The 15471-nt window shown below is 42.9% G+C and overlaps 1 protein-coding gene across 8 annotated transcripts in view; it reads right to left on the reverse strand.

Annotated features, from left to right (window-relative positions):
• The window catches only part of LOC119387592 (actin-related protein 8), a 120352-nt gene that overhangs the window by 18748 nt on the left and 86133 nt on the right, over positions 1-15471 (reverse strand). For 3 of the 8 annotated variants that reach the window (XM_049413567.1, XM_049413562.1, XM_037655025.2), the window contains exons 4-10: positions 14848-14952; positions 13653-13826; positions 11366-11476; positions 10057-10172; positions 7323-7476; positions 5298-5372; positions 2017-2163 (exon numbers count right to left, since the gene is read on the reverse strand). In XM_049413567.1, coding sequence (XP_049269524.1) covers positions 2017-2163; positions 5298-5372; positions 7323-7476; positions 10057-10172; positions 11366-11476; positions 13653-13826; positions 14848-14952 — 882 coding nt within the window. The remainder of the gene's footprint in view (positions 1-2016; positions 2164-5297; positions 5373-7322; positions 7477-10056; positions 10173-11365; positions 11477-13652; positions 13827-14847; positions 14953-15471) is intronic. The other 5 variants (XM_049413566.1, XM_049413563.1, XM_049413564.1 and 2 more) reach the window with 5 other exon arrangements.

Here is a 15471-nt window from a genome sequence, read left to right on the forward strand (position 1 = left end):
CGCATTTCTCAACATGGTCTAAAGAGTCGGAGCAGGCGAGGCCGCAACCTTCCACATTTGCGCAGAAGCGCCGGACTAGTGCGAGAGCACCAATCACCTCTGAGGATGTGGGCAAAAGATCGTCGTTTCTCATGCCTTTCTATGAACCGCTGTAGCCATCCGGAGCCACCTTGAAAATCCTCCCTGCCAAGGAGAAAAGCCATGTTCTTTGCCTTTTGTTTGCCACTTGTACACAGCTGCCTCGACGTCTTCATATACGGCCGTACATACGCGTCGGGCGCCACGGGCACCGGGTCTTTTGTCTGCTTTATCCATAATCTCTGCCTTATTCTTCAAGATCGTGCTGAGAGTGCTCCTCGGAACCTTGCACGCTGCCGTGACGTACGACTTCTGCTCACCACGTTCGACTCGATTTATAATTTCGAGCTTCACGGCGAAAGGCAAATTCTCCTGCTTCACGCTAGCCATCACGGCACAGGCGCATGGTGCGAAGCACAACGAATGAGAAATGCAGGGAGATAACTCGCACGACCCACACACTCGCACGACGAGAGTACAAGAGGCCTTGATTGGCTGTCTCAGCAAGCGCTGCGGGCGGATCAGGATCATTTTTTGCAGGGGGGTGACGGTAGCTCGATTGACGCGGCGCGGTCACAGTAGGGAAAGCGGGTCATGCGCCGACAGGTTTAACCACTTTTGGAGTGAGCGGTGGGGAAAAGCGCCAGTTTCCCCGCCGCTACGAGGGAAAGCCAACTTCTGGGGGCACTTTTGTACCGCTTGACATTCGATATAACCGTAATTTTCACTCTATATTCTCACTGTAACTATACCGTGTTCAGAAGTTGTTCGATATACAGGATAATTCGATGTAAACGGGTTCGATATAGTCGGGTTCGACTGTATACGTCTTTTTTTGTGATCTTGATCGGTTGGCTGTAGTCTACACAGACTCATAGTGAACCATCTTTCTTCTTAACCAACACAACAGGTGACGCCCAAGGACTTGTCGATGGTTGAATTACGTCGTCATCGAGCATTTGTTTGACTTGATGATGAATGACATCCTGTTCTTTCTGCAACACGCGGTAAGCGTGTTGGCGCACAGGTCCGACGTTGGGCTCAGTGATGATTCTGTGCTTTGTAAGAGGTGTCTGCCGGACCTTCGATGTAGCAGCGAGACAGTCACTAAAGGATGACAGTAGACTGAGGAGCCTTGCCCGCTTAGGTTGTTCTAACTGGCGATTGACGTTGAGGTGACTAGTCATGTCGGCATCGCAGCTTTCCTCTGTCAAGATTGTTGTAACCAAAGGTAAAGCACCTGACTCATCCAGTGCCTCTAAGTAAGCTATATATGTCATGGCCTGTTAAAATTGCCTATTTTCAATGTTCAAGCAAGATTTCAATGAGAAAAAAAAAAACAGCTCACAATGAATCAGTGCAGCATCTAATGTGTGTTTTTTTTTTCTTTTGCTGAAAAATTCTTTAAGAAATACTCAAGAGACGCAATTCAATATGAAGGCAAAACAAAATCCACACTCTTCCCAGTCTAACCAAAGCCAGCCTTGCCAGTGGGGCCAGATTTAGGAGAGGGATACTTACTGAGTGGTCACTCAGGACGCCATCAATATGGAGGCGCCGCCACATGCCCCTGTGGGAGTGGCAATGAATTCCAGACAGCTAGTGCCCTGATATCACTGTGGTCTCACAAAGGAATACAAAGATGTCGTTACCTCTGGTGATACACTGATTTGCACAACAGTGGCGAACAAGCATTGCAGATTGGATAAAATCAAGTGAGAACGCTAGCAGCTCTATTTTCAATGATGCATAACGAAATAAATGCACTTTTGTAATTAGTACCTTCTAATTGAAAACCTATTTTTTCAAGTAACATATTTGGATGCACTAGGCATATTAGCATGTCTTTCCTGGGGGAGCACTTCTGATAAGACAATGTGCCATGACTCTATTGTCTGTAGTCGGCATAAAAATTAATGCTGCTGATACATGCCTCACCTGTGTCTGTAGAAGGAAGTGCTCATCTAGAGGGTCGTGGGGATCACCTGGATTTCTCGGGTGTCCCCTGGATTGTTTAGGACCTGTGACACCCAGCATGTCTGGCCGAAACAGGGCTAGTGGGGCTACCAGACATTCGTCACCAACCTGCACCGTGCAAAGAAAGATCAGGTGGTCGGTGACCGACATGTACCTGTATATGCAGTTAAACGTCAATATAATGAAGTCTGTAAAACTGGCAATTTACTTTGTTATATCGAAACACTGTTGAAATTCAACCTTTTATGCACAGTACAGGTAGTCATTGATGGTTTCTTTTTGACATGGAAACTGCCGCAAGAATGTTCGAATAATATGACAGCATGAAAAAAGCTAACTTAAATGACGTAAAAAATAAATTTTGCTGAACCCGAGTTCCGGCGACCACGATTTGATGGCACGCTGGCAACTGTACATCACGCATAAAGCAAAAAAAAAGGACAATGCAGGTTTAATGCCCCATTGTAATGCATCTATATTCTGCTGCTGTGACTTGTCATGAAAACATGGGGCGTTGCCCAGAGTGGTGTGATGCTGATGCTATCATGTTCACTAGACCGAGCCAATCGCACCCCACTCGGTCCGATAAAGGTGCAACATGAAAAACTGTCACATGGCACAAATACATAGCTGCAGTCTTAAATCGCATAAAAACGAGGAGACAACGTGAATTCCGACACCTTTGTTTCTTGTGACCACATTTTGTTTTACTTCACGGTATCACAAATTTCGGTTGCCGCTATAAATTGGCTCCACAGAAGTTTTCCAAGTCGCCTTTATGACAGAGCATCTACATAATTTCATTGCGCCAACCGCGGTGTGGCTAGTAACTGCGAGAACCTCTTCAAAGTATTCCTCGGCTGCTTAAAACTTGTTAAAGCAGTGCCCTTATTGAAAAAAAAAAGAAGCCTTCTTTATGGTAAATGCACCTGTAGCTAAGTCCTAATCGCTTTAGCTAGGAACTTATTCTATTCTTTACAAGGCCAGAATAGAATTGTTATACTACTGAATTGTCACACTCAAGCTTCTCTCGAGATGGGGATAATGAAGAGTGCGATATCCCCAAACAAGTGGCTACATCTTTTTTTCTCGCCGAGAGAGACTGCTAGCAGGATACCAGCCTTGTCGGCAACGTACGTTTGCTGAGGGATTGCGCTAGTTTGCAACATAACCCAGAGCTCGTTGCGTTTACTGCTACCGTCTCCATGGCTACTCATGTTGTTACTTGACATGAGGTGATAACAAAAACACCACATCAGGCATTTATGCATCATATGTGCAACACAGAATACTAGGGGCGTACGAATATTCGAAATTCCTAATATTTTTCGAATAGTGTTCGCTATTCGATTCGATTCGCACTAGAATTTTACTATTCGAACAATTCGAACTTCCCAAAGACAAATATAGTCAACGTCCGATTGAAAGTGACCCCTTCAAATTTTTATTATGCTTCACCTCAATACACCCCCGTATCGCGGCAAAGTTGCTTTTCAAGCTTCGTTACCGTCGAATTTAGTGAAGACACAGTCAACGTCCGATTGGGAGTGATCCCAAGATTTCCAATATGCTTCACCTCATCGTATTGCGGCAAAGCTGCCTTTCAAGCTCCGCTACAGTCGCAAATGTATTAACTCAAGAAAACGATGGTTCCAACATGGAAATGAAAGATGTGGCAGAGGTGGGGGCTCTAATGCTGTTTTGGACCTGAAATTTGGGCAGGAAGTCCGAAAAATCGGAAGCCGAAGCTTTTTAGCATCCAAAATTTCAGATGTTCTTATATATTGACGTCTACGAGGCAGATTTGGAACTCTGGACATGAAGGGAGCACACCCTTGTCTGCCACATCAATTGGGCTTCCACATAAGTTGAAAGAGGAGGAGAGGCTGAGCAAATGGCATCTTTGCCTATTACATATAAAGTGTTGTCGGCAACACTTTGGTTGCACCAAATCATATACATAAATACAATTCGGCATCTACATTGCCTCATTCTTGATAAGACAACTATGAAACACTACCCCACCAGCGTTTCATCAACCTAGTGAAAAGAAACACTTTCATGTTGCTATTTCATAATAATATGCTTAGGAATACTCTCCAATTTTTTTTTTCTCCAATTTCGCTTCGAAGTATTCGAAAAATATTCTAGAAGTATTCAAGAAATATTCGAAAAACATTCGATTCGATTCGCACTCACACTTCAATATTCGAATTCGCTTCGCACCCAAAATTTTGCTATTCGCACAGCTCTACAGAATACGGAACTATGCTGCATCGGTATAGTTGAGTAGTGCATGATGCCATGCGCTAGGATTCCTGCGTGCTACACATCAGCCACATGATCTCCCTCTCTGCCACTCCGAAGGCGAGGAGAGCATTGTGATGCACTCTTCCCCTGCAGCCACTGCAGGAAAACATGCAGAACCAGTTCAGCGGATGCTCTCAGTCACGTGCTTTGAAGAATACAGTAGACTCTCGTTAAACGGAACCTGTAGGGACCAGGAAAATATGTTTCGTTTAACAGGAGTTCCGTTTACTGAGAGGTGAACAGGGGTGCAGAATACATGTTTGAAACCAATCATATCAGGGGCAGTTGTTCCATTTACGCTGCAGTTCTGTTTAAGAGATTTCCGTTTACTGAGAGTCTACTGTACTTTCACAAAATCCGTGTGCATGTCAACCATATGACCACTCGAACATCGGAAATTTCAATATGTTGCCGTGGATTCCTTTGCAGTAGCAGCGAAACTTCGTTCTACTGAAATCGCAGATAAACGCAATTCGTTACGCTAAAGTGGTGTTCTATGGAATTAAGTTATAAAAGCTGATGTGCTTTGTTATATCGAGAATTTCTTTATATTGAAGTTTATTATATCAAGATTTAACTGTACATTTATCAAATTCTGATTTCAAGTTAGCTGGCTAGGAGGGGAGGGTGGCTTCCCCCACTGCCCCCCCCCCCCCCCCCCGTGCACACACCTATGACCACCACCACAATGCCCAAATAAACGGTTCAGCAGAAACAGAACGCTTTGGTTAAATTGTAAAAGAGGCTGCAGAATGCAAATTTTAAATGGTTGACTATTGCAAGACAGAACATTTGCAGATACGTCAAAGCTTCACTTAAATCGATTCCTGCACAAGCACAAAATATGGATTTCTTTTTTTTCTATATAAAAATGTGCAGTATGGTATGTGGTGCTTTTCATTTTTGTAATGCTGATGACTGAATGCACAAACCTTGATTTTGTACTCAAAGAGAGGCTTGCCAGGTTGCTTCACTTGAAAAGACCGCTCCTGTGCTCCACATATGTCCTACAGGAAAAGAATGCATGTTTTAATGTTGCACAACAGAACTTTTCATATGAAACAAGCATGAACACATTTGTTCCCTGGATCTTAGCCATAAAAACATTCTATATTTTCACCTGGTAGTCTCTAAGACACCAGTACTACCAGTGAACAGTGTCTTGCAAAAACTTTGTTGCTGATGAAAGGAGACTCAGACAGGGCAAATGCAGTTCATTTACCCACAATGTGCACTTGTTGCATTCCAAAAGCAGTCACCCCAGACCCTCCGCCAGTGTCTACTCACCCCCCCCCCCCCACGACATGGGATCTGCTAAAGTTCATGCACGGCCCTCTCAAGCAAGCCCCATTCACACGGTCAAGGCACAGAGCAGGGACACTCCAGCCACCTTTAAGAGCATCATGGTTCATGAGCCACAGCGTTCAGCAGAGTTGCAGTCCGTGGAGCGCACTTTTGAGTCTTAAATCGGGGCCCCGTGCTCTGCTCATTGAGTAGATGCTCCCTGCCACCACTGCTTGTGTCCCACGCAGCGGCTTACGCCCACCACACAGCTGATGAAGACTAACACTGACACGCGAGTGTGAGGGCATGCTTCAACCAGTGCTAGCCGAGATCCATGCCGACCCTGCCATTCTGCCCGCAGCTCGATTTTTTTTTTATGTGAGTCGCAGGCGTTGCACCGCTCTGTCCCACACACTCCTTGCCGTTGCTTGGATACTACTGCCTGCATTTGGTTAAGCCGTAAAAGAATGCGTGTTGAAAGAACAAAATGGTGAGTTGGGCTAGTTCCTAGATCAACGCACCAAATACGCGCACAAGCGAAGTGGACAGTAAGCGCTGTCCTGTCCACTTTCATTGTCCGCTTCAAATGGATTTTTAAATATTTTGAGCATGTTGAGCACGTTGAGGGAAGGGAAAAACCCAGTCAAGGTGCACTACGTAGAAGATATTTTGTTCAGTCGACAAGTGATAAATAGATGAAGCTCAGAAAACTTGAGGGCATTGCATGGACTTGGATTACTCAGGAAGAATGCAATTGGGACGCCCAAAAGAGTCCCGTGTTCAGACATGGACTTCCAACCGGCTGGTAATGATGAAGTGATGACCACGAGATGTCACACGACCATAGGTCGGCAAAAAATCTGGAGCTCACTCAGACTCACTCATGGAATATATTTTGCCCTTAGGGCTCACTCGGACTCAGACTCACCAACATTTTTCTCAACCGGACTCACTCGGACTCAGACTCACCTAAATATTACTCACTCGGACTCACTCAGACTTACGACTCGATCTGAGTGAGTCGACTCATGAGTCCGTTAGCGTATAATTAGCTTTTTCGATGATATCATCGCACTTAAACGCCAATATCTCGCATAATAGGTGCTCTATGACACGCATTTTAATCTCGTACCTTCACATACGAGCTATCAGTGATTGGAATTCAGTAAAGACATTTTTATTGAAAGATATGACTCCCACGAGATAATTTATCAAAACCTTCCTATGAAAAATTATTGCGGTGGGGGGGGGGGGGTCAGGGCACGCCTCTGATCAATAAATATTGAGCTGGCATATGAACGCTAGCGCGTTGAAGTATCTGCGAGTAGAAGTGAGTATCAACGTGAGCCGTCATATGGCTTATAGTAATGCTGAAGTTCAATAGTTATCACCATAGGTCGGCAAAAAAGTTTGGAGCTCACTCAGACTCAAGAAATATATTTTGTGCTTAGGGCTCACTCGGACTCAGACTCACCAAAGTTTTCCTCAACAGGACTCACTCGAACTCAGACTCACGAAAATTTGTCTCACCCAAACTCACTCGGACTCAATCTCACCAAAATATTACTCACCCGGACTCAGTCAAACTCAGACTCACGACTCTATCTGAGTCTGAGTGAGTCGACTCATGAGTGAGTTTGCCGACCTACGTACATGACTGCATCCACACTCACCAGATTGACATGGCACATGTTCTCCTTGAGTTCCTGCAGGAGCATGGCATCCGTCACTTTTGTAGGGTCGCACTCCTTGTATGGAAAGCCTGACTTTCGCAGCAGGTAGTGGAACAAGTGCGTTATATCAGCTCCACCGTATTCCATGGTCAGCCTTTTATTTTAGAACAAAAAAACAATAAAGAGAAAGGAACAATATGTAGAGGACTTTGTGCAGGAGGACTTTGTTACTTCAGTGGCAATCACACAACTATACTATAACTGTTGAGAGTCTGAAGGCATATGCGTGGCTTATGCATACAGAGTTGAAACCACGCTACTGAGTGCTGTGCGGTGGCTGCTGCAAACAAAGCCGTAATCATTACTAACACGATCATAGCATCTATGCAGTTCTGAGAGCACGTGTGTTGTTTACGCGCACAGAGTCATTTTGACTATGTGTGTGCAGTCACATCAGTGCGTAATCGTCACCAGCTGCTACAAAATTGTAGTGGCTCGTGACGCGATTCTAGATCATGTGATCGCAGTTCTGAAAGAGTGCGTGGCCTACACATGCTGAATCAAGAAAAAAATTAGTGTTTGCCGCTGTCGTCGCAGAAGAAACCTAGCTTGCTGATGCACAATCACGGATGGTGATGCAGTTCTGAAGGCATGCGATGAAAACTAAACTACTGTTTGTTGTAGCAACTGCAGACGAAACCACAGTCGCTATCAGTGTGATCATAGATAGCACCCACACGTGTGCTGCATGTTCATGTGTGCTGAGTAAAAACAAAAGTAGTTTGCCACGGCTGCTGAAGCCTTGGTCACAAACGACATAATAGTGGATGGAAACAGCGCTTTTCTGAAGGCCCACTACCAAGGCTTTGGTAAATGCAAGTAGGCATGAAGCGTTCTGGCTTTACTGTCATCACCGTACAATTTGCACTGATGACAATAGCAATGGAAACTGCACTGCTTTGTTTAGGTTGCATGCGAATGCCGTTTTAATGCTTTTGTGTTGCACATATGCGACACTTCACACTTGGCGTGCTCCAACTATCGTTTAAATTAACCAGTATGCTAAATTTTACCAAATTAACGAGACTGATGCCATTAAACAATGCATATGCTTGCCAGGACCACAGAGAAGTCCAGATTACCCAAATTTCTGAATTACCGAGGACCAAATTATTGAGCTTTTACTCTATCACTGGAAATAAAAATATGCTTGTCATATCAAAATATGCTTGTCATATCAATTTCATAGTCATATCAATTACGGTATCGCTGCCTATGGCAACACATATCAGTGTCATTTCTGATCCATTCAACACATACAAAATCAAGCTCTGCGCATTATTTCTAACTTTAGTCGTGATAACATTAGTATCGTACGCATGGAGAATAAAGTGCTCACCACTAATGATTTATTTGCATTTAACTTAATTACCTTGCTTTTCAGGTTAATTAATAAAGATCTCACCCACGAGTTCATTTCCTTAGATTCCTTGAAGAATAATAACCCTACTCGTTTTGCTCAAAAAAATAACTTCTTGCTGCCTAAAGTTTATACTAATTATGGTAAAATGACAGCATCGTCCTGTGCTATCAAAGCATGGAATTCTCTTCCTCACCCCATCAAAACATCGCCATCTCTTACTGCATTGAAAAAAACACTCAAAGCTCATTTCCTGAACCAATAATTATACTAAATATTCATAGCGTGTACTGTTTTCTTTTTTGCTTTTCTCCGTTTCCTCTATATTTATAAGTGAACATTATGTGAAATCCATTGTTATAGTTCATTCTGTATTCATTTATATGTTTTCACTGTTAGTATGAATATATATGTATATATATGTGTATATATTTAATATCAATATTTATACAATTAGAAAACAGTTCTGTGCGCTTAAAAATGACGATGTCTCCGATTATCGTAGCATTTTTTCTGTATAACTTTTGTACTCTTGTTTTTAGGTTGACTTGATATTTCATTTATTCATTTTTCGTGCTTATTTTGTAATTTTTATCTAATGATCATGCACAGAGGGTCCCGGTACGGTTTTCTGACCTTGGGACCCTCTTCTGTATATCCTTAACCCTGTAACCATAATATGCAAAATAAAGATTTGATTGATTTGAAAAAAAAAAAAAAATTTGAAAAAGATTATATGAGAGCTCTGCACATCTTGAACGGCCTTTTGAGGTCCAGAAAGACATTGCAGCTTTGTCCGCATGAATATTTTGAATAATGCAAGTGAGCAAGGCCCATAGTTAGGAAAATGCCATTGTAAGGGCACAGTGCAGCACAGCATTTGATAAATTGAATGTTGAGGTGAACAAGAATTCAGTGTACATGCAGCACAGTGCTATGTACATTTTTACATAGAAATCTGACAGCCGATTGCTAAACGCAATGTTAGGCAAAAGAGGCGAGGAAAGCTATTCATTTTAATAAAGGGCAGTGCACATGGTGCATCAAGGTGATATCTGTGCTTAGTTACATAGTGTGCTGGCCTTCAAATCTTATATCAGCTGTGATCAATCACAGAACGTTAAATGATTGTTTGCCTTGTAAGACAAAGATACGGTGAATTAGGCTATCTGAAGGTACTTCTATGAACGCACTGCAGACTGCACTGAACAGGTTGGTTGTTTTGAACCTACTATACCTTTAGGTAGCAATAACCAGATGAATGCTGACTTGCGTTGTAAAGTCCAACTAACTTTGTAGGGATTTAAAACCAACCTGCTTGTTCGTGAAGATATGCCGTCTTCAACGCAGGAAACACTGGTCTTTTGGTCCCCCACATCCACAACGCAAGCATAGCACAGCCCAGCACCAAATGTTGCACAGACAGACTCCTGTAGCCACAAGAAAATAACTCATGTTCAGTACATGCTAGAATGAATACCAGTAGAAAGATCTAAGAAATTAATATAGTACTTGCACAGAGAAATACCAAATGAAGAGTTTTCAGTTAACATCTTTGGAAAACATCGCTGCTTCTGAAAGATAGTACATACATAGCATATGACGAGCCACAATGCTAAGCAATCAGCGAATGTGTTAAACTCTACGAAGATGGGGTTGGGGTTTAGTCGCATCGTGTTTTAGGCACTAGTTCAGTTAAAATGGATAATATTCAAGAGGTTTTGCTGTACTGCTACAGGAGATGGTGGAACACACACACCATGTCTGGTGTCAGTGGCCCCTTCCAATTATTGCCATGCTTCACTGCAATACATTGCAAATACTTGACTGCATAACACCTCTGCATTGCAGCAAAGCTTACTTACAAGAACCGCTACAGCTGCAAGTCGAGGTAACATGAAGCAAGGTGCCTTAAAATGTTTTGTTCTGCTCAATATCAGTAGTACCACTCTGCTCATATGTCTCACCACCCAAAGCTACAAGCAATCCAGGTTCTATTGGCAGATTTAGCTTAAAAAAATGCAGGTAACATTTGTTAGTAACAATTCTAAACATTATGCATGACCTATTCTGCAGGGTAGCGGCTTGGGCTGGTTGGTAGGTCATGACAATTAGTATAGCGCAAAAGCAAGACGAAGACAAATAGTACACGAAGACGAAGGCTATTCTGCAGAAAAAGGAAAAGCAAGATACCTAACATGACGTTGCTTGAGTATAATAGGCAGAAGCAATTAACAAAGGCTACAGTCGACAAACAGTGCTCACGGATTGAAACACGATAATTAAGGGCTAGGTAATGCACATACTCTTGCTTTCACCGTCTTCAGTTCATGTCATATAGGCGAAATTTCGACTCATACACTTACCTTGGAGCCAACATCGTCTTTAGCAGCCATATTTGCAGCGACAAGAAGTGGTAATATCGAGCAACTGTGCATACCAGTCGTTATACCATAAGCTTTTGATGGCACGTTTCAATCCGTGAGCATTTTACATTCGTTTGCTTTTAAATAATGCCTTACAAACAATATCAAAGCATTGTAGGTGCTAATGCAGCGGAGTTGAGCATCAAATTTGTTCTTCACACAAACAAAAAGGGGGGCACAAAAGTTCCATAGCTCACCAGGGCAACAAAACAGCCCCCAAAGCCCAGCTTGCAGAGTAGGAGTTGCACCAGCTCTCGAACATGGTCTCTGGCGTGCACATCAGGTATGACCAGCACCGCCCTGTAGTGCTTGAATGATACAGGAAGATACACTCAAATGCAGAAACATAGATGCAAAGGCAAAAAGCCACAGTTTCACCGCAAGGGTGAAGCAACGGATACAATAGCAACAAAATGGAACGCTACACGAAGTAAGGAATGCAGCTAGCTCCTTTAGCATCCCGTCTGGCATAATTCAACAGACGCTGGCGTAAGGAAACATGGCTGCTGCAGCGAGCGAAGCAACCTTTGTGCTGTCTATCGCTTCTACACGAACTAAGCGGTGAGAGCACAACACGCACAAAGGTATGAGCCGTCTGCTAATCCCTGCTAAGATAGGGCGTGCACGACCGCGCTCTGCAGATCAAGGTACTCGGTTCCTGCCGGAGCAACCCCACCCCCACCTCTGGGACCCCTGCCTAGGCCTTTCGCTCAATGAAAGATGGCCAGTGTGTTTTCTCCCCACTTGAGCCACTATCATCGGCTGCTGTCACACGCTTCTACTTGCAAATGGAATATAAATGTCCAGGGTGATATTATCAATTTGGACTTTATTGAAAATCTCACGGCGATGGTGATACCGATGGCAAAAATGCACCTGGAGTGTACATATAATTGCTGCCGCATAAAAGAGAAAAACTAAACAGTACCTGGACCAGCCTGAGAATTAAAGGCAGTGCACTGCAGAAATTGCTTGTCCAACCAAATTTGAAATTAGGTTTTTTCAAATTCAATACATAATTACTAGTAATGTTACATGTGGGTAGTACATACCAAGGTTCAGCTATACGTTTATTTCGCTATACTATATACGGATTTCTGACTGGCTGTTGCTCCAGTAACTCGTACACTAAAGCTTCCAGCCAGCATACATCACAAATTCTGTCAGACGGGCCTTTATTATTTTTTTCCTTCTCTCAGACAGAATGGGCAACGGTCACATCATGACACGCTGACAATGCAAAAAGCATGTGGCTGCTGCGGAGGCCCACGTTTCAGCTGTCCATGAGGTGTGCCATAGACCGTACATTTTTGCACAGGCAATAATGGGGCCAAAGTGCTTCACCTATCAATCATCAGCATCGCTATGTGGCATTGCTTTGTGGCTGCTAAGAACTGTAGTTTCCCTGGGTTTGTGGCAAAATCGAGATTGGGTATTGCTGGAAAACATGACCCTTGAAACGGGAAAATATTGGACACGGCAAAGCAGCATCTCTGATTACTGTCAGCAGTCCTTAGTTCCCTGGATTCCATTTTTAAGGTAAAAAGCTTAGATCAGTATGTTTCAAGGTGTAATACGAAGGTTGCAGGTTCGGTCCCTGCCGGCGGCAAGTTGTCTTTTCGTCCACTTTGCTTTCTTCACATCTATGTCAGAATTGCTATAATACTACACTTAAAACAATACAATTAACCTCTCCTATACTTCCTTGGCTTGATTATCTGCTTTGCACAAACAGCTCAATTTTTGTGGGACCTAGAAAAGCACGTCCACATTCACTCGCTGCACTACTGTCTGTCCCAGCATCCAGATCCAATCTTGGGTCCCAACCATAAAAAATAAATTTAGAGATTGTGTTCATAATATAGTTTACCAGCTACCCTTGTCGTGTCGAAAATATTATGTTGGCCAAATGGGTCGTTGCTTAAATGATAGGTTGAAAGAACATTGGTATAATGTTGATGGGTCAAAACAAGGGCGGCTCTCTGTTCATTGTCGCACGTGTGGGTGTAGGTAAAGATTTTCAGGTTGTAGTATTGTCGCAAAATGCAGAGATCGTGCCACACGTGAAATCATCGAGGCAGAAAAGATTAATTCCTTAAAAAATGGTTGTGCGAGTACCCCCTCTGTCGCGCTCACTGATAACCTATGTTTGTCCACATGATGAATTCTTGTAATATAATTGTATTCCGCGCATGGCTGTTGCAGTGTTGTGTAACTGTATAAAAAAACAAAGGCTTCCTAAAGAAATAAATTGTTGGAAGCTCAGCACTCTGTGTCCTCTCTTCTGTCCCCTCTTGTTGTTTGCACTGATACGCACTCTTAATCATGTTGTACCAACATGCCCAATCCTACAGTCTTCTAAGCTTTTGTGGTCCCATTGACTTCCAATCTATGAAGTTTTACTGCACTAAAAGCACATTTTGCGACAGCAGTGGCGTAATGAAACTCATTGTTACAAGTGCATGTGCTACACGGTGATCTCACCTTGAGGTCTTTCAGTGGAATCTCTAGGTACTGTTGGATGGCCATGCCCCAGATGGCCTCCAGGTGGGCCAGCACAGACACCAGGGAACCTCCAACGCCTGAGTGCACGTTTAATCGGCCCCTCCTGATGGGCCAGTGTACATGAAACCTCTGCTCAGGGTTTAAGTACAGCACCTAAAATGCCACACAGCAGTACAAAGATCAGCATGTAGTTGGTGCACTTATAAAAATAACGAAGAAAAATTCTTAGCTTTACTTCAGCTGTAAAGAAATAAGACAGCGATCGCCTTCGCATTACCTGCAGTTAGGCCAGTTTTTCATGAAGAGTAACAAGCAGCAAATATATTGTTTCCCTCAGGTAAAGTTCGCGGACACACGCTCTTCAGCCGATACAGCGTTACCATACATTTCAATGAGTAAACCAGCACTGCTAAAACACCCTACTAATGGTGGTGTCATAGTTTTGCTGAAGTGATCACACGCTGAAAGTATGAAAACATGAACTGAAGGCCACACATACAACTATTTATAACTGCCATGGTGCACACATCTGAGTACACTGACTGCTCTTAGAAGGCAAAAACTTGTAGGAGACATTCTGCTATCACAATTTACAGTCCTGTCAATGCTGCAGCCATGAACCAAAAACCTATGCTACACAATATCATGAACACAATGAAACAGAGAAACAGTATTGAAGTCAAAGCGGTGAATACTGTAAAGAAAATCACATCTGCATGGTCAAAATGATGGTGGCTTCATTTGCAATAAAAAGTCCACACTTTAAATTACGCATAACTATCTCCCATTCACTTTTTTATAGATAAGCAATGTGCTTTGTAGAACTTTCTTATGCGAGTTTATACCAATGAACATGTATCTTTCTATAAACACATTCTGTCGGTTATATTTAATCAGCAATGAACAACTAAATTAATTCTCTGCCCTCTTATAATGAATTGAACAGCTGATGCTGCAGTATGAAAAGCTGCTATGCATGCTACTAATACCATAGCAATGAATAATACTTATATACTGACAAAAACCATTGCCTATACCATTTTACTTGAACAAGCATGAAAAGCATGGTCACAACTTAAACTCATTTTCTTATGAGAGGTATCCCTCTACAACATTGTAGGCACAAGACAAGCGAAGGGATAGTTGTACTGCCACACAAAACAGTACAACTTACCTCTTCCCCAATGAAAAACTCCTGAGCCCGATCGGTGTTTGTCCAGTTGAGGTCACACTTTTCTTCGATGACTGTTGGTTTAACGTGCTGATTGAAGTGATGAATCTATTGGGAAGAGACATTTTTCAATATTGGCACGCGAATCTCCTTCACAACAAAACTAGAGAAATGTGCAGTTAACCTGGCATTACCACTACTGGCACTGCTATATTACAAGCTTCTCTTTATCATAATAAATTACCTTGACAACAAAAAGAGGTCAAGCAAGCGCAAATCCGAACAAGTGGTTCTAGTACTACCAAGACACAACCTGAAAGCTTAGCAGACTGGAAGAAATCACGTCACGTAGCACGTGATCTTTTTACGAGCTGGCAGCTGACCAATAATCCCTCGCATACTACCTGAAGGCATCAAGTCTGCCAGAACGAGACCCTAGCTATGAATGAAGGAAAGAAGATGACTCTCAAGGGCTCGTTTTTCTTTGTTAGACACAATATTAATGAGAACTAACCGACAATAACGCCAAGGAAAGTATAGGGGGTGTTATCTGTAGTATTAGAATATAAATGTATTAGAATATAAATGTACGCCAGAAAAGGCAGAGTGTTCCACACTCGCCGCCAT

The sequence above is a fragment of the Rhipicephalus sanguineus genome, chromosome 3, assembly GCF_013339695.2.
Source record: "Rhipicephalus sanguineus isolate Rsan-2018 chromosome 3, BIME_Rsan_1.4, whole genome shotgun sequence".
Taxonomy (NCBI): domain Eukaryota; kingdom Metazoa; phylum Arthropoda; class Arachnida; order Ixodida; family Ixodidae; genus Rhipicephalus; species Rhipicephalus sanguineus.